The sequence below is a fragment of the Pseudophryne corroboree genome, chromosome 5 (genome assembly GCF_028390025.1).
Source record: "Pseudophryne corroboree isolate aPseCor3 chromosome 5, aPseCor3.hap2, whole genome shotgun sequence".
Lineage (NCBI taxonomy): Eukaryota > Metazoa > Chordata > Amphibia > Anura > Myobatrachidae > Pseudophryne > Pseudophryne corroboree.
In genome coordinates this window covers 480,784,030-480,806,762 of record NC_086448.1, presented here as the reverse complement: position 1 = coordinate 480,806,762, position 22,733 = coordinate 480,784,030, and the positions used below count along the sequence as shown (strand labels likewise).

The 22,733-nt window shown below is 41.0% G+C and overlaps 1 protein-coding gene across 3 annotated transcripts in view; it reads left to right on the top strand.

The window, feature by feature from the left end:
- LOC134927886 (cadherin-10-like) overlaps positions 1 to 22,733 on the top strand; it is a 680,078-nt gene that overhangs the window by 420,082 nt on the left and 237,263 nt on the right. For all 3 annotated transcript variants that reach the window (XM_063922965.1, XM_063922966.1, XM_063922967.1), the window contains one exon: positions 2,393 to 2,512. In XM_063922965.1, coding sequence (XP_063779035.1) covers positions 2,393 to 2,512 — 120 coding nt within the window. The remainder of the gene's footprint in view (positions 1 to 2,392; positions 2,513 to 22,733) is intronic.

Below are 22,733 nucleotides of genomic sequence, written 5' to 3'. Positions count from 1 at the left end.
AAATTGCACCAGCCAATCCGCTCCTGACTGTCATTTTTCATACTACAGTCTGTAACATGGCAGTTAGGAGCTGATTGGCTAGTGCAATTTATCACTTACAGTGAAATTTATCACTCATTGATAAATAAGGGCATTAGGATGTGGGATATTAACTTGGGTATGGACTCAGAAGGCATTCATGATGGCGCATTGAAGAAAGTCAGGGTGGGGGGATCAGATGTGGAGGAACACACAAATGAGTGGCTCTGCAGTATTTTAGAGAGTTAGGAGTGCCCAGACCACCATCATGGTTTATGAAGTATTTTAATATAAACTCTCTGCTTCCTAGCAGACAAGATAAACTTTTAGAATTTTAAAGACACAAGATGCAAACCTCCCATGGCTATAAGGAGAAGGTTAAGGTCCAGCATTTCAGTTCTATTTAGGTTAATTTTATAGTTGTAGATATCCTCAAATGTCTGGAGGTCATGAATGAGACAGGGGACTGCTTGGATTTATTAACAGTCATGAGAATATTGTCTGTATGAAGTGGGATCTGAAGTTCTTGGAATCTAGATATATAGTATGACCAAGCTGACAGGGTTTTATTTCCAAGGTTTACCTCATTAGCATGGAAATGAGTGGACTGCTCTGATAGGTATGGCTGTGGATCAGAAACAAAGAAAGCTGTAGGATTGAAATAAAGGGTTACATCACCTCAAAGGATTGAGCCTTTCATGCCCATAGCTGCCAGAGTCCAAGGTGTTTATTGTTGGAAATATGTGTGCCAATGTGATGGTATTTGGCAGAGTAGTGTACACACCAGCAAAGTGTTTCCTGACACAGTGGCGGCTTAATCAGTAGTGTGGTTTATTGAGTTTTGATGGTACAGCTACACTCATTTTTACACTGGTTGAGGCACATAGTGGATCTTGTCATGGGGCAGCGTTGTGACAGTTCACCAGCCGCTGACTTTCCCCATGATTTGGGTAGCGATGCAGGATGCTGTAACAGTGGTACATGTTGGTAATATACAGCAGGTCTATTCCCACTACTGTATGTCATGCTACACAGTTACACAATGGTGTAACTTTGGTGGCCATCTTGGTTAGGGAATGAAGCATTCCCAGTCGAGATAAAATTAAGTAGGCACAGTAGGACTCTGCTGTTTGAACATAAATAATGGAAACAAACCCAGTGAAAGGTTTGTTTTTTTTAGCATATAAAGCTATGAGAGTTTGAAGTTTTCAGCTATTAGCCATAAGAAGCAAATCAATGGCATGCGTGTTGTTATCAGAAATACAGTAAAGATAGATGGACTCACTGTCACTAGCAGCTGTCCAAGAGTTTATCAGTCCCCAGTCCAAACAAGAAAAAAATATATAGAGCATGAAGACAGCACGAAAATATTGAACAAATTAGGCACTAAAATATAAGGATGGCTTAGAATAAAAAAGCACAATTTTAGTAAAATACTAACATACATATTTTGCATTAATAATTAGAAAAAAAAAAAATCATATTAAAATGTAAATAGTGCCCAATCCCAGTTCTTATATAGTTCTCAGTTCTTAAAAATCTGTTTACGTACTCTAATATAATTTAGTTAAGTTCCATTAATTAGTAGAAATGTTGTTAATAGATACAGTGTGAAAAGGAGCTACTCAATTATTAGGCATTTTCCCAGCATGGCAAATCCACAGCTGATGTATGTTTACCCATAGATTTCAGGTTAATTGCCCAGAATCTATGGGTTACCCTACACAGTTACCCCCAGAGGGTGCATTTCATATGGATTTTTCTTTGCAACTACAGAGGCTGTGAGGAAAAACCTGCTTTATGTGCATCCTCTAGGGCTTGCCAAGCGGGGCTCTTCTCAGAGCTGGGGATGACCAAATCTGGGGAATAGCTCAGGGCTGGGGATTAGCAAATCTACCCCTAAGGTTCTGATTCTAAATTTGGAGTAAAGCAAAAAAGAGCAAGTATCTTTGTTCCTTGCCAGAACCCTGCTGCATTGCAGATGGGGAGATTTAAAATGTGTAGAGATATACATATATATAAGAGAGGTGTGTCTAATCTGAAACCTAAATTGCATTGTAAAAAATAAAGCTGTGCAGTATGTGTAATTTACATGCAAATATAAATAAGTCAGTGTATTTGGACACTTTGCATTGCAACATGGTTAGTTACAGATACAAAGTTAAATGTTTTTTTTTCTACTTTGCTCCGACTCCGAAAAAGTTCTATGCAGTATAAGAGCAAATTGGTATATGGGTTAGTTAGTTAGTTAGTTAGTTAGTTAGTTAGTTAGTAAGTATCTGTCATTATGTTAACATTTTGTTCCATATTTTGAATACATTAAAAAAAAAATATATATATTTAATGCGTTTTTATTTCATTATTCTGAACACAGGTACTTTTGTGGTGCAAGTGACAGCTGCAGATGCAGATGACCCTTCATATGGAAACAGTGCCAGAGTTATTTACAGCATACTTCAGGGTCAGCCATATTTTTCTGTGGAACCTGAAACAGGTTAGTGTGTCTAATACAGAGGTTCTCAAACTCGGTCCTCAGGACCCCACACAGTGCATGTTTTGCAGGTAACCCAGCAGGTGCACAGGTGTATTAATTACTCACTGACACATTTTAAAAGGTCCACAGGTGGAGCTAATTATTTCACTTGCGATTCTGTGAGGAGACCTGCAAAACATGCACTGTGTGTGCCCCCGAGGACCGAGTTTGAGAACCTCTGGTCTAATATGTTTAATTTGCTGCATAAGAGAGAACGGTTCTATGCTTTTGCTTGAAAACAAAAAATGGCAAAATTATACTATTGAATAGTCACTTGATTGAAAAGAAATGATCCTTGTCAGGGGTGTCTTATGTATCAAAACAGTTGTCTACTTTTCATAAATCACCTTATCCTGTCATTCTCTTTGTAGTAAACCAAAGGTTTTACTAGAAGTGTAGATGTTAAATATATTGTTTACACTATCTTGGTACACTTTGGAAATATAGGGGGATATTCAGGTTTGTTAGCAAACAAAAAAAAAACCACTAATGGGAAAAATAATGCGCACTGCAGGTGGGGCAGATGTAATATGTGCAGAGAAAGTTCAACTTGGGTGGGTTATATTACTTCTGTGCATGGTAAATATTGGCTGCTTTATTTTTACATTGCAATTTAGATTTCAGTTTGAACACACCCCACCCAAATCTCTCTGCACATGTTACATCTGCCCCACTTACAGTGCATATAAATGCTATTCCAAGCTGCACATTTGTTCTTGTTGTTTGTTCAAGGGAAATTCCAGTTGTTTTTAAAACAGCTACCATTTTAGAGTAAGACCTTCAAAGTGAAAAAACATGTATCATAGAAGTATAAGGAAAGTGAAAATCTCACAACTGAATTTCTACAAAATAGCATTCTAGAGAAATGTACCACAATTCAATTCAGTGCAATTTGATTTTCACACAATGATGTTAAATCAGATAACTGTAGAATTTTCAGTCTAGCAATAACATTATAGTATATCAAGTCTTTCTTTTGGATGCGTATATTGCTAGCTAACTTTATTGTTTTTGCTTTCGCTCAAACTAGACTTTAGAAAATATAGTCATGTGAAAATTGGCCCTCCACTCACGCATTGTGACACAGATTATAGCTTTGAGCCTTTGCTGTATAAAGATGCCAAATTCAAGAATTTACAGAATATTGCATTTCTGCCCCAAATGAAGTTGCCCATTTGAACATCCAGTTTGAGTGTTTCAGGAAACAATTGCCTCAAATCGCTGCATATATTTATCCACAATGATTGACAATAATAGTCAACATGCTCATTATATTAGCTGGTACTTGTGGGATTTCATTCAGTCAAATAGTTTCACTTATGTGGGTTGCCAAACTGCACGCAGTTGCAGTGTTTGGTGACCAGGCTGAGATATCGGATCAGCCCATTTATCAACAGTATGAATCTATACACTACACATTCACCTGCCATTTTATTGCCCAATGTTCATTGTACTTTGGCGAAAAAAATATTTGTCCAGAGAGGACTAAGGATGTTAAATGAAAAAATGTGGATTGTTCTAATTTGCAGTACGCGTAGCATAGATTATGTTTGGGTGACTGTAATATGGTAGTTTAGATTCATGGAAAGGATTTGGTTACATTTATGGAGGTTTTCTAACATGGCTGAATGTTAGCCAGTTGAATGTCTAAGGAATTTGGCAAGCCGAGGTTATACTCCATATATGGTGTCTGAAGGAGCTTACTTCCTCTTTGATTCTCAAGCAGTAGGTTATATGTTTCTTTTTCCCCCCTGCCCATTTGTTCTTTCACCTCTCCCCGTCTTTTGGTACCCTGTCCTTATCTCTCTCCCTTCCCCTGCTTGATTTCTGTGTGGATCTCCCCTATTTCATTCTTTATTGCTTTTCACTTTCTCTATTTTTTTCCTCATCCTGCCAGAACCCACACTGATGCAACTGGGCTCCTTTCCTGTTATTGTATCTGCTTCTGCCCACCCTGGTCATCTGTTACCTCCACAGCATACTTCACACACAACTGCTGTTGGCTGTATGTCCATATTTGGACCCAAGGTGCATGTCATGTGATGGGTTTCCACTTGCTGCCGTAGATTTTAATTTGGTTTCTTCCTGGCCGGATTCTACCCTTGCATCAGCCATTTGGCTCTCACCAGAATTGCTTGCCCAATGTTGCCCGCCAGCATGTCATTCTCTGGCTACTCCCTAGTCACACTTTTGGGGCTGAAGGTAACCCTTCCTTCCTTGCCAAGGTGATTTGGCTGCCGTCCCCCCACTTCCCTGGTGTCCCCTCTCTAACTCTTTCTGCCATCTCCTTGCTGGTCAGAAGCTAATGCTGCTTTTTCATGTCACTGGGACTGCTTCTGCATCCAATCTCGATTTACCACTACCTAGTTGTTCTCTGGTGGATTGTGGAATGAGCGTGCTCTTTCTGGCCCAGGTGCTTGACTGGTGGCCTATTCTAGCCTCCCCTTTCACATGGTCCCCTCACCTTTCCCTTTTGTGGTCAGCAGCTCGTCTGCTTTGACTGTAGTGCTTGTTTCCATGTAGCTACTGACAGAACTTCCCAATCCCCTGCCTGTCATTTCTATTACAGCTACTAGGTCACCTGATTGTGGCTGGTGAGATCATACTCTTTCTGACCTGTCAACACTATTTACTCTCTTACCCACATTGTAGTTTCATATGGACCCAAACCTACCCCTACCTCCCATTCCCATTTGTCATCAGCAGGATCAGTTGCTTTGACTTATCTAGTACTGCTGATTCTTATCCCATCTTCCGATACCCAGTGCTGCTTTTTTTTGCATCTTCTAGCTACTCAGCTTTGCCTACCCACTCTCTCTATACTCTTTTTTTTAATTTGTATTAACTTTCTCTACAGAACCCATCTGTACCCCTTTTTGCCATTTTTGTACTCCCTGTGCCTTCATTGCCTCCACAGTTGCCTTTCCCTCCCCTTCACAGGTATATTTACTGTGAAATTCTCCCACTCTAACCCACTAATTCTGGATTTCACATGGTGCTGTGTCCTGTTTAAGATGTCCTCCTCTCCTTTTGTGAGTGGCTTTGTCACTGAACTTTGTCACATGATAAGACAAGCATAATGAAATGAAACATAAATTAAAGGGATCATCTCCCTTGCTACATATCTTTGCTTTAACATTTACAGTGCAGTAAAAGGTGCCCGAGTCATGGCTGCTATTCTGAGAGATTTTGGTAAAATTCTCCTTTTTTTTAAAGTGGCAATCATTTACATGGCCAAAGCAACCTGGGTTCGCCATGTCAATGATTGCCACTTTAAAAAAACAGGAGAATTTTACCAAAATCTCTCACTTTCTGATTCTCACACCCTATTACATTTCCCCCCCCATGTATTTCAGATTTGATATACTGTAAGTCCCTCCGATTATGATTTGGGTGACATTTCACACTGGACTGCCCAGGGTTCTTGGATACCTGCCATTCTATCCATATATACAGAGAGAGACAGTGGCACCAACATGTCCCTTACTGTCATTTAGTGTTAATACTGGCCAAGCAAGTTTTGATCTGTAGGCAGTTAGCAAAATATTTTTATAGTGCAAGTTTCATCCATTGTCTAAGTATGTCATAATGGTGCTGCCTGTAACTCTAAATGTGTCACTGCACATTGGTGTTTTATTTTGTCACTCCCCACGGTGCAACTGCACCCCAGCAATCCTAATACAGGACAGCCTTAACCCTTTATTGTTGCACAGTGCATGTTGTGCCTGCAAAAGTTTTTGGTGAAGTAGTCATTTAAAAAAAAAAAAACAGAAAAAAGTTGTTTTATTGTTTTGAACTACTGATGTGTTCTCTTTTAATGTTGCCCGTGATTGCTACAGTATATTTCCCGGTATAGCATACAGTAGCAGGAGCATGCATACGCATGCTCTCGCTACACAGAAACCAGATCCCTTAATTGCAGATACAGGCAGCGATGGAGTGATGCTCCTGCAGCCTACAAGAGAAAGGTGGAGACAGTAGAGGTCAGTTAGCTGGGATAGCAGGAAGCTATGCTCCTGCTACCTGTAGTTTTGTGGTTAGTACTCAGCAACAATAGCATGTATCCGTGACTAATAGCAGAGCAATCGGGAGCTGTTGGCTGTGGGAGGAAGCAGCGCCGAGGTAAGCAACCTCCTGCAGCAACAATATAAGAGGACACATCTGTACAGTACAGTACTTGTGCATTCAAAAAACATCAGTAGGTGCTGTGCTCCACTGCATTAATATAAGCTCTGTGAGTCCTCAGTGTGATTTTGTGATTTGTGAAAAAAAAGTTGGTTTTTTGTACAACTTGTGCATTCAATAAAACCCAGTAGATGCTGTGCCCCACTGTTTTAATAAATAAAAACAATAGGAGTTCACAGTCTGAAGCTATTTGTAAAAAAGCAAAAAAAGTTCTTTTTTTGTGCATTCAATAAAGCTCAGTAGGCGCCGTGCCATTGTGTTAATAAATATAGCACTGTAAGTTTGCAGCGTGAATTTGTCATTTGGGAAAAAACAAATAAAAGCTGTTTTTTTGTACATCTTGTGCATTCAATAAAGTCTAGTACAGTAGGTGCCGTGTCCCACTGCTTTAATAAATATATTCACTGTGATTCCAAAGTGTGAATTTGTCATTTGTAAATAAAACAAAAAAGTGGTGTTTTTTTGTACAACTTCTGCATTCAATAAAGCTTAGTATTTGCTGTGCCATAAAATAAAGAAATATCAGCACTGTGATTCTGCAGTGTGAATTTGTCATTTGTAAAAAGACAAAAAAAAGTTTTTTGGGGTACATATTATGCATTCAATAAAGGCTTAAATACGTGCCCCACTGCATTAATTTAGCACTAAGGGGGTTATTCAGAGTTGTTAGCAAACCAAAAAAGTTAGCAATTGGTCAAAACCATGTTGCAGTGTAGATGGGATAGATGTAACGTGTAGATAGATTTAGATTCGGGTGGGTTATTTTGTTTCTGTGCAGGGTAAATACCGGCTGCTTTAATTTTACACTGCAATTTAGATTTCAGTTTGAACACACCCCACCCAAATATAACTCTCTGCACATGTTACAACTGCCCCACCTGCAGTGCAACATGGTTTTGCCCAATTACTTACTTTTTTGGTTTGCTAACAACTCTGAATAACCCATAAGTCGAAATGGATCATGAACAGTTCATAGAAGGGCAGAAGCCACAACCAAGTACTAGTGCTTTTGCTGTACCCAGTCATGATGATCATGAGATTAGTATTGCAAAATCTACTAAAGATGGAGCTCAATGGCATAGAGGGTCTAAAAAAGGCACCTGAAATCAAAACAATATTCTACAATGCTTAAAACCTCCCACCTTTAATACAGTGGCATGGAAAGGTTCAGGCCTTAGCCTTTATTTATGAGTGGCAATTCTGTATCTGACAATAAGGCTTCTTCTGCCTCTCAGAACAATGAAAGACCTTCTTACTCAGAGTCTAAAAGAAGTGTAAAGAAATGAAAACCGAAAACTCAGTGCTGAAAAAAAGGCAATAGAACAAACTGTGTGTTCAAAAATGTCACAAATCCCTGAGGAAAGCCTAAATGTGTCACATGTGCTATGTGTGAATCTGACCTTTCTGATACTGTACTCATAGAGAAGCTTCCTTCCATCATTTCTGCACCCTCTGCACATGTGGAAATGGCAGCACAAGTCAACATGTTGACATAGAAATTGAGAATGCTAATGTGGAGGTGCAATAGATGAGTATATTTTTATTGCTAACTCCAGCACTAACAAGGAGATTAATGATGAGGATGGTGTTTTTGTAAGTCAGGTACCAATGAAAGCATTTCTTTCTCATGATAAAAAGGCCATTGTCATGTCTGAGCATAAGACCAAAAAATCCAGCTCCTATGTGTGTAATTATTTTTACCCAAATCCTGACAACAATTATTTAAGACATCTGTATAATTTCTAAAGTCACAGCAAGTAGAGGTAGGGACGTTAACCATCTAGTGATCTCCTCCCTTTTACATCATTTACAACAAGTTTATGAAAAGGTTTTGTCAAAATAAAAAACTTATGCTAAAAAAAAACAGGCAGCCCAGCATCAGCTGACGCTCTTATTTCAGCTAGATCCCAGAACCAGCAATCTCCAACACCAACACCTTCATCATCAATATCCTCACTAATGATCAGAGGTAGTTATGCATTCAAATTGATAAGTCTAACTGACTCCTCCCATATCCAGGATACTTCAGAAGAATCCTTGAATGCTAGGCCTGCTGCTGCTGCTGGGGGTGGATACTCACCATTGAAGGGCCAAGTAGACTACTAGTATTATTAAAACAAAATTGACTGTGATGGGAAAATGTGTAAGTGATTCTTTGGCAGAGTGGAGGAACTTAGAAGGAGTGCAGGAGAGGTGGGAATCAATAAAAAGTATAATATTAAAGACAACATTCCTTAGTATCAAGTGTTAGGAAAAACACAAGGAAAAGGAGGCCAGTGTAGTTTGCAAAAGAAGTAGCAAGTATTGTGAAAGCAAAAGATATGGCTTATAGGAAATATAAGCAGACAAAAAATAATGAAGACAAAGAGATATACAGTATGTATTTTTATTATTATTATTATTATTATTATTACATGTTATTTATAAAACGCCACAAGTATTTTGCAGCGCCGTACAAAGTATAGTACAGAGAGACAAAACAAGGCATTACAGTAAATAAATAAAAATAGTACAGGTAACAAAGAGCACCATAATTCTCAAAACATAATACAGCTAAGATGTAAGTAGCGAGGGCGTAACCATCAAAGTACTTGGGGCTGGTGGCCATAGATGGAGATGAGCCTTTACCAGCAGGAGAAAAAGCGGATAAAGATGGTCGCACTTTTCATGTTTTGTGTTTTGGTTTTGGTTCTAATTCCACTTTTGTGTTTTGATTTTGGCTTGGTTTTGCCAAAACCACCCTTTCGTGTTTTGGTTTTGGTTTTGGATCTGGATGATTTTTTTGGGGAAAAACAAAACATAAAAACAACTAAAATCACATAATTTGGGGGTAATTTTGCTTCTATGGTATTATTAACCTCAATAGCATTCATTTGCACTCATTTCCAGTCTACTATGAACACCTGACACCTCACAATATTGTTTTTAGGCCAAAAGTTTGCACAGAGGTTGCTGGATGACTAAGCTAAGCGACACAAGTGGACAACACAAACACCTGGCCTTCTAGGAGTAGCACTGCAGTTTCAGACAGGATACAAAAAAAGGCCCCAAACAGCACATCATGCAAAGACGAAAAATAATTGCAATGAGGTAGTTGTATGACTAAGCTAAGCGACACAAACAATTGGCCCATCTAAGCATAGCACTGCAGTAGTAGACAGGAGGGCAGATATAAAAAAAGGTCCCAAACAGCACATCATGCAAAGAAGAAAAAGAATTGCAATGAGGTAGTTTTATGACTAAGCCAAGCGACACAAACAATTGGCCCATCTAGGCGCGGCACTGCAGTGCCAGACAGGATGGCACTTAAAAAACAAGGCCCCTAACAGCACATGATGTAAAGAAGAAAAAAAGCTGCACCGAGGTTGCTGTATGACTAAGCTAAGCGACACAACCACCTGGCCCATCTAGTAGTGTCACGCAGTCAGTAGCTGATTGTTGAGAGTGGGCCGCAAATGTTCGGTCCACTGACAGAATCTCCAGCACGCTCCAGTCACTTTTAAAAAAATATGCATTTGGTGAACTTACAGAATATGGAAGTACCTCAGGACTAATACAGCATTACCCCTGGACTCATATGGCAGTGTCACAGAGGATGGCACGTTGCAAAAACTAGGTCCCAAACAGCACCTCATGCAAAGATGTTGAAGAGGTGCAATGAGGTAGCTTTATGACTAAGCCAAGCGACACAAACAATTCCAACTGGAATTACACATCCAAATCACTGGAATTATACATCCAAATCACTGGAATTAATTGCCAAAATCACTGGAATTATACATCCAAATCACTGGAATTAATTGGCAAGATCACTGGAATTATACATCCAAATCACTGGTATTAATTGGAAAAATCACAGTGATTAATAATTATACGTCTAAATCACTGGAATTAATTGGCAAAATTACTGTAATTATACATCCAAATCACTGGAATTAATTGGCAAGATCACTGTAATTAATAATTATACGTCCAAATCACTGAAATTAAATGGCAAAATCTCGACATCGCCTGTCTAGTGAAGTGGAATCTACCGTAGATGGGATTTGGTACTGGGGACACAATACCTCCATCAATTGTCTAAATCCCACTGCACTAATGGCGGATACCAGACGCACGTCTAAGACCAACATAAGTGTCAAGGCCTCAGTTATGAGGGCTTCCATCGTCATGTGAAGCTGAACCACTAGTAATGAACAAAGGCCAGGGCCTCTGCCGTTCCTTGCCACTCTGTGTCGTAAATGGCATATTGGCAAGTTTACATTTCTCCTCAGACCATTTAATTTTTATTTTTTTTGTCTTTTTACTGAACTTTGGCTCTTTGGATTTTACATGCCCTCTACTATCACATTGGGCATCGGCCTTGGCAGACGACGTTGATGGCATTTCATTGTCTATGTCATGGCTAGTGGCAGCAGCTTCAGCACTAGGAGGAAGTGGTTCTTGATCTTTCCCTATTTTATCCTCCAAATTTTTGTTCTCCATTATTTTTCTGGAGTTATATAACACAATGACTGATGGCTGATGCACAGGACACTACCACTGGTCTGATGCAGCACAACACAGCAACACTGTGAGGGACTTGTTGTTGTTGTTATTATTATTATTATTATTATTATTATTACTACAATACTGTAGCAGTGGACATGTAGCAGCAGCATATACCACTGTGACTGCCTGGTGACTGGAATGACTGATGGCTAGAACACTACCACTGGTCTGATGCAGCACAACACAGAAACATTGTGAGGGACTTGTTGTTGTTATTATTATTATGCGTCAGCAGTGGACATATAGCAGCAGCATAAACCACTGTGACTGCCTGGTCACTGGAATGACTGATGGCCAGGACACTACCACTGGTCTGATGCAGCACAACATAGCACCACTGAAAGGGACTTATACAGCTACACTGGATATATGGCAGCAGAGGACACCACCACTGTGACTGGTCACTGGACTGATGCTGCACAAGACACTACACCTGGTCTAATGCAGGACAACACAGCACCACTAAAAGGGACTCATACAGCTACACTGGATATATGGCAGCAGAGACCACCACCACTGTGACTGGTCACTGGACTGATGCTGCACAAGACACTACCCCTGGTCTTATGCAAGACAACACAGCAAAAATGCAAGGGACTTTTACAGCAGCCAGCAGCACTGGGGACATATAGCAGCAGAGGACACCAACACTGTGACTGGCTGGACTGTTGCAGCACAATACACTGACTACACTGGACTGGACTGAGCAGCACAACACAGCACAAGACTCGCCACCCCACTTTCCCACCCCCACATAGACATTGAGGACGGAGACACGTCCTCTCACTACACTCTCCGAGACTGGAGTGAAAATGGCTCCTTACATGGAATCCAAATCCCGCAAGAATCCGACAGCGGGATGATGAAGTTTTGCCTCGTTCGGGTTTCCGAGTCAGATAGGAAAACCCGAGTCAGGCTCGGAACTGGGTTCAGAGCATGAAGTTCGGTACGGTTCAGTTCTCTGAGACCCGAAGCCGCTCATCTCTAATTATAACTAATGGTAAAAACAGCTCAAAAAATAGTTGTAGGAGATGAAACAAAGCGGTACCACTTAGTGTGTTGGATTTATGTATTAAGTCCTTTACTTGCTTCACCAAGATCCAAGGCATTCTCATCTGGTCGGGTCTAAACGAGTTGTCCAAAATTAGTGACACCTCTATCGTAACTCCATCGGATACGGTCAACATCCAAAGAATGGTGGAGGATTATTTTAATGACAGTGTACAAATAGGCATGTCACAGAGTCTCTTTGACTAATGGAAGGAAAAAAGACAATTTGGAGGCCCTTGTACAAATTAGCTTTGCATTACTTAAGCTGCCCACCCTCCAGTGTGTACTCAAAAAGAGTTTTCAGCACACCTGGAAGCCTTGTGATCAGCATAGGAGCTTCTTCCTCAAAATGTGGAAAATATGATGTTCATCAAAATTAAATACAAATTTCATGAGGAGGACCTTTACCACCAATTACAAAGTACAGAGACTTCTGTAAAAGTGGATTCTAGCAGGGAGGAATTAATATTATCTGTGGATGATGTAAACCCTGGTTATTTTGAGGATGAGGATGATCCTGAAGATGACATCTTGCCACTGTAGAGGCAAACACTGTCAGCTAAACTGTTAGTCTCATCATTGACAACAGTGTTAGCGGCCTTCAGCCCATCGATAGCTTGTTTTATGGGGGCCCAAATAAACCAAGCAATTCAGCCACAAAAGTGGCAATCCCTATCGTTAAAGTGCTTGGTTTATTAAACGTTGTATGTCCTTTTCAAATTCCAACATAAGGGTGGGTATTAGGCCCAAGGACAATTTCATCTTGAACCACTTTTCTTTTCTTGCACTGCTATATGGTAATGTTTCATAGATGTGCTATAAACTGGCATGTGTTTGTGCCACTGCTCTGTTACTCATTAATCAGCCAGTTTGCTACAGCCTATGGCCAATTTTGGCTAAAAACAATATTATAAGCAGTAAGGTCATCAAAATTGATTGGTAATGACTGGAATGAATGTTATTGAGGTTCATAATATTGTAAGAACACAAAAAATGCCCAAGTTATGTGATTTCATCAGTTTTTATCAATTGTTTGGGAAATAAAACATAAAAACCAAAACACATAAAGGCGGTTTCTGCAAAACCAAGACCGAAAGAGGAAACAGAGCCAAAATCAAAACATGGGGGTTATCTCACATCTCTAATTCTGGCCCTTACTTTTTTTGTGTATTTGGTCTTTTTTTTCTCTCTTTCTGAAGAATCTTTGCATTTTTCACTTCTCTGACGGTGTTCAATGGCTTACTTGTTTTAACCTTCCTCTTGTTTGTGATGGCTGCTTCCGGCCCCCTTTAGCTTTCTTTGCCTCTAATTTAGATTTCTTCATCATTCTTTTTACCTACTACAGGTCTCCTCAGAAACTGCATACAGTAACTTTCCTCGCTCCACCTTGGGTTTGTGGGCTTTGTTTCTGGTTTGTTTTTGATATGCATGGCTGTATGTGCTTACTGTGGTTCTACAAAGGTGGTGGAATTCGTCCCACCTGGCCAACTCCACTTGTGGGTGCCATGTCAATAGCTTCAACCCTTCTTGTCTACCTGATAGACATCATGCCCATAACCCCTCCCTTCTTGCCTACCTTGTAAAACATTCATCTTCTGCTGCTCTGTATTGTAAGTCCCTCCATTGGCTGCCTGCATTTTTCAGATTCACATATAAAATACTACAACATAATTCCATTATCCAAAGTACACCAACAGACATCTCTTATCTCCCAATATATCCCAGATCACCCCTCCGCACTCACAAGATCTGCATCTCTCATACATACATACATACATACATACATACATACATACAAAATAGAATTTGACAGCAGATAAGAATCACTTGGCTGATCTACAGTAGTATGCCCCTTTTTTAACCATGTTGTTACCTTAAACCCTATTTGATCCTTATTTCTTTGTAAGGATATCCTTATGTATATACCAAGCATGTTTAAATTGATCTACTATATTAGTTTCTACCACCTCTGATTGGAGGCTATTTCAATTGTCCACTACCCTTTCTGTGAAGTAATGTTTCCTCTAATTTCCCCAGAACCTCCCTCCCCCTAGTATCAATGCAGGTACTTGTGTTCTAATACTTCTCTTCCTTTGAAGAATGTTTCCCTACTGTACCTTGTTAAAACCATTGATATATTTGAAAGTTTCTTTCATATCCCCTTTTCCCTTCTCTGCACCAAAATATTCATATAAAGACATTTTACAGGTTCTGGCTAGGTTTGTGATGTACTGTAGGTCATGCACCATTTTAGTTGCCCTTCTTTGTACAGTCTCTAATGTATTAATATCCTTCTGGAGATAAGGCCTCCTGAACTGAACGCCATACTTTACATGAGGCCGTACCAATGACCAATACAGTGGCATAATTACTTCTTTATTTCTGCTTCTGACTTCCCTCCATATGCAAACAAGCAACTGACTTGCCTTCCTTTTTGCTTTGCTACAGTACATTGTTTACCTGCCTTTAATTTCCCTTGAATATTAACCTCTAGCGCCTTTCCTTTCTCAGTATTTTCCATTATAGTACTATATTTAGCCTTTGGATCTTTTAAAAAAGTAGTATTCTTTAAAAAAGTTGATCCAGTGGTATTTAGCCTGTACCACTGCCTACAAGAAAGAATCCAAAGATTTGGACATATTATAAAATAATGACCCCCTTGCCAAAAATATAGGCCTACTGGGGGGTCACATCTTTGTGTAGTTTTGGCAAGGTACTTATGTAATATTGGTACAATTATTAATAGTAAGAATGTTATTCATTACTGCCTGGTCCAACAAAGTTCATTTGTAAAAAGCTTAGTGTTGTAGAATTCCATTTACTTTTTCATCCTATATCTGGGCATACATTTCTGATTTATAGTCAGTGGTGTTTTGCAGAGTAATGCCACCGTCTTTATTTGCTGAACGTATTGTTATATCTGTATATATTACAAGATTTCTCAAGGCATCATTTTCACCCTTAGTCAGATTAGTAGTTTCATTATAGGACATATCCCTAGATTTTTTAACCTCGGTGTTCTAAATAGAGATAACACTTTTTATAGAAGAGTTGGTAGAGCTTTGGTCAAAAATGTATCTTTTGTGGAATAGCATACTTTTCTTATCCACATTCTGTTCTTACCAAAAATGTTCTTTTAATCGCAGCTGACGATTCATTTTATAAATGTCTACTTCATTCCTGAAGGTTTTGGGTTTATTTGTTGGTATAATGGAAAGGCCTTTATTAACACACTGATTTCATTAGACGTCAACATTTGTGCAGAAAATTTAAATCCTAGCAACTCTTTTTGTGTGTTTTTCTGTGCTTGCCATGCCTATTGCCCCACCTCTTCTGGTGGATTTTGTTGTCATTACAGAGTACTTTACCAGCGCAGTCAGGATCACTTCTGAGCTATCTTTGAATCATGTAGGCACACACCGGAAAGCTCTTTGTGGTATAACTTGTTTATATATTGAAACTGGAACAGATCATAATACAAACTGATAGTCAAAACAGTATATCTGTGCATGAGCTGCCATCATGCATGCTCCATCTCTCTCCTTCATGTAACCTTCAGAATACAGAAACAAACAAGTGTGAGACATACATCGCAGACTGAAAAAACAACATATATACGACAGCTCCACCTGATGTCCCTCCTGTGTAACACATCAAGTCTGAATCTATGGAATGCTGTTTCTCAACATCCCTTTTCAATAAGTGAGACTTGATCCATGAGACCCATCTTTCTAGATAGTCTGTGATGTCTTTCTCCAGCCAATGACTTGGTGAGAATGTCTGCAGTCTTCAAAGATTTCTGTAGGTTCTGCTTGTTGCTGTCCCAAATCAGCTAACAATTGTCTCAGCCATATTAGCTCTTGACTTGCTTGAGCTGCCACAACATACTCTGCTTCTGTGGATGAAAGTGTTACATATGATTGCTTTCTACTTGTCCAACTGATTAGTCCTTCACCAAGTACAAATAGGTAACCACTTGTGGACTTTCTGTCTTTAAAGTCTTCAGCCCAATCTACATCTACATATCCAATCAGATTACACTTTCTGCTTGCTGGAAGTCTAAGTCCTAAACTGATGGTTCGCTTTAAGTAACGTATAACCCTTTTCACGGCATTCCAGTCCATCTGACTTGGCTTGGAGACCTTTCTGTTTAGAATTGCTACTGCTGTGGTAATGTTGGGTCTGGTAATAGTGGCAACGTAAAGCAATTTTCCTATTGCCTTTCTGTACTGGTGATTGTCTGGTAATGGTGTACCTTCATTGTACATTTCCTTTATGTAGTTGGTCTCCATGGGAGTACTTGCCGGTTTTGCATCTTGCATCCCAAACTCCTCAATGGCTTCCTGTATTTTTTGTCTCTGGTTTAAGGTAAAGTCTCAATTTTCTTCTCTCGCTATTTGAATACCTAAATAGTGTGTTATATTTCCTAGGTCTTTTATTTCAAATTCCTTGTTCAGAATCTTCAGTAACTCCACTTTATCCCCTTCTTGCTTGAAACATACTACAAGGTCATCCACATAGATTAACAGGTAGATCCACCTGTCAGCTATTTCCTTAACATATAAGCAGGGATCTACTTTGCTTCTCACAAAGTCTTCCTGTATGAGTGCTTCATTTAATTTTGTGTTCCAGGCTCTTGCTGCCTGCTTCACACCATATACTCTTCTGGAGCTTGCATACTTGGTCTGGTCTTTCAAGGTCTTTGAAACCTGGTGGCTGTTCCATGTAATTATCTTCCTTTAGCTCCCCGTGTAAGAACGCTGTCTTTACATTGAAGTGTCTCACTTGCATATCCTTTGAGGCTGCTACTGCAAGTAATGTCCTTATGGTTGTGTGCTTTACTACTGGAGCAAATGTCTCATCATAGTCTTCTCCATATTTTTGTGAATATCCTTTGGCTACTAATATGGCCTGGTATCGCTCCACTTTTCCATCTGTGTTGTATTTGACTTTGAATGTCCATTTGCTGCCTATGGTTTTTCTTCCTGCTGGCAGTTCTGTTAGTGTTCATGTTTGATTGTCGCGCATGAATTTAATTTCTTCTTTTGCTGCTTCTATCCATTTTTCAGCTTCCCTTTCTGGTAAGTCCGATACTTCTTTCCATGATGCGGGTTCACGTATACTGATGGTGCTAGCTTTCTATGAGAGACGCACTGGTGCTTTGCCTTTGTTCTCTCTGGTTGAGCGCCTTACTTCTTCTGTGGTGCGCTCCTGCATACCTTTGGTATCTGGTTTGAGACTGATTTTAACCTCTTGGTTAGCATCTGTTGTGATGGTGTCACTAGAGTCAGCGTTTTCTTCTTTATCCAGATCTGCTGAAATCATCACTTTATTTCTTAGTTCCTCCACGAAGGTCACACTATTGATTATGGTTATTGTATCTGTCTTTGGGTTCAGAATTCTGTATCCTTTGGCGCATTCACTGTATCCAACAAAGATTCCTTCCACTGCGTGGTTCTGCAGTTTACAGCGTCTTTCTGCTGGAATATACACAAATGCCTTACATCCAAAAACTCTTATGTGTTTCACATTAGGATTTCTGCCATGCCATAATTCATATATGCCATAATTCTGCCATGCCATAATTCTCCACTGTTCTTGAGAATAATCTGTTCTGTAAGTATGTGGCTGTCATTACGGCTTCACCCCAGTATTTGTCAGGTAATCCTGAATCTGTTAACATGCATCTGATCATTTCTGTCAGAGTCCTATTCTTTCTTTCAGTTATCCCATTCTGTTCTGGTGTGTAGGGTACTGTCTTGTGGTGCTCTCTACCAAGTCGTCTCAGGAAGTGTTCTATTTTGTGACCTGCAAATTCACCTCCATTGTCGCTACGAAATACTAGTGGATTTCTTTGAAATTTATTTCTAGCCATTGTTACGTAATCATGTAACTTGTCCAGTACTTCATCCTTGCTTTTGATCAGATAAGTAACTGTATATCTGGAGTAGTCATCAGTGAAAGTCACTATATATCTGTTACCGCTTGGTGTACGTACTTGCATTGGGCCACACATGTCGCTGTGTATGAGATCTAGAGGTGTTTGGGCTCTGTTCTCACTTTGTTTTGGAATTGTTATTCTTGTGGCTTTGGCTTTTATACAGCATTCCCACCTCATGGTTTCTGAACAGTCTGATACTGTGGGGTACTTTGGGGGTCATTCCGAGTTGTTCGCTCGTTATTTTTTTGTTGCAACGGAGCGAATAGTCGCTAATACGCATGCGCAATGTCCGCAGTGCGACTGCGCCAAGTAAATTTGCTATGCAGTTAGGAATTTTACTCACGGCATTACGAGGTTTTTTCTTCGTTCTGGTGATCGTAATGTGATTGACAGGAAGTGGATGTTTCTGGGCGTAAACAGGCCGTTTTATGGGAGTGTGTGAAAAAACGCTACCGTTTCTGGGAAAAACGCGGGAGTGGCTGGAGAAATGGAGGAGTGTCTGGGCGAACACTGGGTGTGTTTGTGACGTCAAACCAGGAACGACAAGCACTGAACTGATCGCAGATGCCGAGTAAGTTTGGAGCTACTCAGAAACTGCTAAGAAGTGTCTATTCGCAATTCTGCTAATCTTTCGTTCGCAATTTTAATATGCTAAGATTCACTCCCAGTAGGTGGCGGCTTAGCGTGTGCAAAGCTGCTAAAAGCAGCTTGCGAGCGAACAACTCGGAATGACCCCCTTTGTTAGGCCTCTCTTTTGTAGATCCTTAATGCTGTCTTGGTGCCTGTGTCCTAGTTGTCTGTGCCACATGTGAATACAGTCTGTGTGTCCATGTGTGCTTAATCTCCCCTGTTGTGCCGCAGTGTCTAGACGATACAGGTGTTGTTCTGCTTTGGCTGTGGCTACTGTTTCTGTTCCATTTTGAATGATGCACACCTTATCTTTGAATTTAACGGTAAGCCCTTTATCCGTCAAACACTTTACAGATATTAATCCCCCTTCCAATATGGGAACATATAATACGTTTTTAATTGGTATTGTTCTATAACTTCCATTAGCACTGGAGCATATGAGCATACCATGTCCTTTACCTTCTGCAGTGATATTGGTGCCATCTGCAAGATATATTGCTTCTCTATGACTTGTGTCAATTTCGGTGAATAAATCTCTGTCGCTTGTCATGGGACTTGTCGCTCCTGAATCTATGTACCAAACTTAAGTTTGTATGTGTTACTGTGTCTTTAAAAGTGATATTCCACTTATTTGTGCACATGTCTGTAAGTGAGGTCTTGGCTTTCTGCTTGTATCCTTTTAAAAATAGTTTCTACTGTTCTCATTTCCATATAGAGCAGTCCTGTTTTAAATGTCCTATCTTCTTGCATCTAAAGCATGCTCTTGTTTCTTTGTTATGCACCCTAGTATCTGTAAATTTGAGAGATTTTTCTGTGTCACTGTCCATGTAATCCTGTGTGATTTCTTTCCTGCACTGATATTCATCTATAAGCATATTTTTCACAAAGTCTAGTGTGAGTTCTGTTTCAGGTCTTGTTTCCAAAGCATTTATTAGTGCACTGTATGTGTCTGGTAGACTGCATAGAAGTATGGCTACTGTGTGGCTGCATTTCAGCTCCTCTCCTATGGATCTGAGCTGTGCTACTATCTCCAGCAATTACTTATGTGCTTTTGCATAGTCTGTCCTTTGCTAAGTCTCTTTTGGTACAAGTTTCTTAGCAGGAATAATTTGCTGTTTAAACTGGTTCTTTCATGTAGCATTTGCAGTGTATCCCACATGCCCTTTGCAGTGTCTTGTTGATTTATATGGACTAACTGGTCATTTTCAACTAATAAGCCTATAGTTGCACGTGCCTGTCTGTTTTTCTTGTCCCATTCCTGGTTATCAACATTTAGTCTTGCTGTATTTATAACTTCCCACAAATCATCTTTAGTTAGCAGCATTTCAACTTTAAATTTCCACAGTTGGTAGTTATCATTAGACAGCTTGGTTACTGCCAGTCTAAGATCTGTGCTGCTTGCCATCTCTTTCTGTTTGTCTGCTATTCCCCTTTAGTAATAATAATGGGTTTACTCACAGTTGCTGTGCAGATCGCTCAGAGATGTTCCTTGTGCCATGATCCTTGTAATCTTTGTTCCTGGTAACTGTGATCCTCTTGTCTGTGTCTAGGCCCATAACCTGTTGTCATTACAGAGTACTTTACCAGCACAGTCAGGATCACCTCTGAGCTATCTTTGAATCATGTAGGCACACACCGGTAAGCTCTTTGTGGTATAACTTGTTTAAATATTGAAACTGGAATGGATCATAACAGGGCCGGACTGGCCATCTGGCACTTCTGGCAGATGCCAGAAGGGCCGATGGCCACGTGGGCCGGTCCAGCGGTCACTGAGACGCGCTGCCGCTCAGTCCGGCGGCAGCGCGTCTCAGCTGTCAGGCTTGGAGAGATGTGAGGGACGGGGGTGAGAACGCCGGGCGCCCGCCAGCACGGCTGTGTCTGGCGCGGCGCGTATAGCGGACTTCAAAGCAGCCGCCGGTTCGTGAGCCAATCAGAGCTCGCGGACCGGCAGCCAATCAGAAGCCGCCGGTCCGCGAGCTCTGATTGGCTCACGAACCGGCGGCTGGTTTGAACGCTATACGCTGCCGCGCCAGACACAGCCGTGCTGGCGGGCGCCCGGCGTTCTCACCCCCGTCCCTCACAGCCCGGAGGAGGAGGAGCAGCAGCAGCAGCAACAGCAGCAGTGCAGCAGCGGTAAGCAGAAGCAGCACTGGCTGCTGTGGGGGCAATTGTATACCTGGCACTGTGGGGGCAATTGGCTGGCACTGTGGGGCAATTGTATACCTGGCACTGTGGGGCATTTGTATACCTGGCACTGTGGGGGGCATTTGTGGATCTGGCACTGTGGGGGGCATTTGTGGATCTGGCACTGTGGGGCATTTGTGTACCTGGCACTGTGGGGGCAATTGTTTACCTGGCACTGTGGGGGCAATTGGTTACCTGGCACTGTGGGGGCAATTGGTTACCTGGCACTGTGGGGTCATCTGTATACCTGGCACTGTGGGGGCATCTGTATACCTGGCACTGTGGGGGCATTTGTATACCTGGCACTGTGGGGGCATTTGTATACCTGGCACTGTGGGGGCATTTGTATACCTGGCACTGTGGGGGCATTTGTGTACCTGGCACTGTGGGGGCATTTGTGTACCTGGCACTGTGGGGGCAATTGTTTACCTGGCACTGTGGGGGCATCTGTATACCTGGCACTGTGGGGGCATCTGTATACCTGGCACTGTGGGGGCATCTGTATACCTGGCACTGTGGGGGCATTTGTATACCTGGCACTGCACTATCGGGGGCATATAATGTAAATTTCGGCTCATACCGGGTGCTGTAATGTGAATTTTGGCTCATACTGTGTGGTATAATGTGAAAGGGGCAGCAGTACTAGATAGTATAAGGGGTCCTACTATTGTGGTGCATAATGCGTATAAGGGGTGTATGGTGTGGTAAATTACACTGAAGACCACACCCCCTTTTGAGTGACCACGCCCCATTTGAGTGACCACGCCCCCTTTTCCGGAGCACGCGCGCCTTCGGCGCGCGCTTAATTACAAGCCTCACATCTCCATACCCCCACTTAAAAATTTCCACTTCAACCACTGGTTGTGTATATTTTAATAGAGAATGATGTACGCCTGTATGTTGTTAGAATATTAATTATATTTGTAAGAACATAGACTAATAAGTGGGAGGAGTCAGGAATAGTAAGGGGAGGAGTTACAGAGGTGGGCCTGTGTGCTTCAAAAATGCCAGGGCCTATTTTTAGTCCCAGTCCGGCCCTGGATCATAATACAAACTGATAGTCAAAACAGTATATCTGTGCATGAGCTGCAATCATGCATGCTCCATCTCTCTCCTTCATGTAACCTTCAATACAGGAACAAACAAGTGTGAGACATACATCACAGACCATGAAACACATAACATATATATGACAGCTCCACCTGCTGTCCCTCCTGTGTAACACATAAAGTCTGAATCTATTGAATGCTGTTTCTCAACAGATTTTTTGTGCAATCTTTTCTGACTTGTGTAAAAACTGTACCTAACAGATGCATCGGTAGTGTTTTCACCTTCACTTGTAAACTTCTTTCGCTACTTACTGTATATGTGCCTGGTCTGGTCTAAGGGGCTCATTCAGATATGAACGCTGCTGTGCTTTATCGCACAGCTGGCAATCAGGTACTAAACGCGCATGCGTATGCACCGCAATGCACACGCGCATCAGACAACAACAAAGAGCTTTGCTGGTCAGCGGTGGAATGGTGTGAAAAATCCATTCGCACAGGTGTTCGCAAGGTGATTGACAGGAGGAAGCCATTTGTGGGTGGAAACTGACCGTTTACTGGGAGTGTTCAGAAAAATGCAGGCATGCCCAAGCGT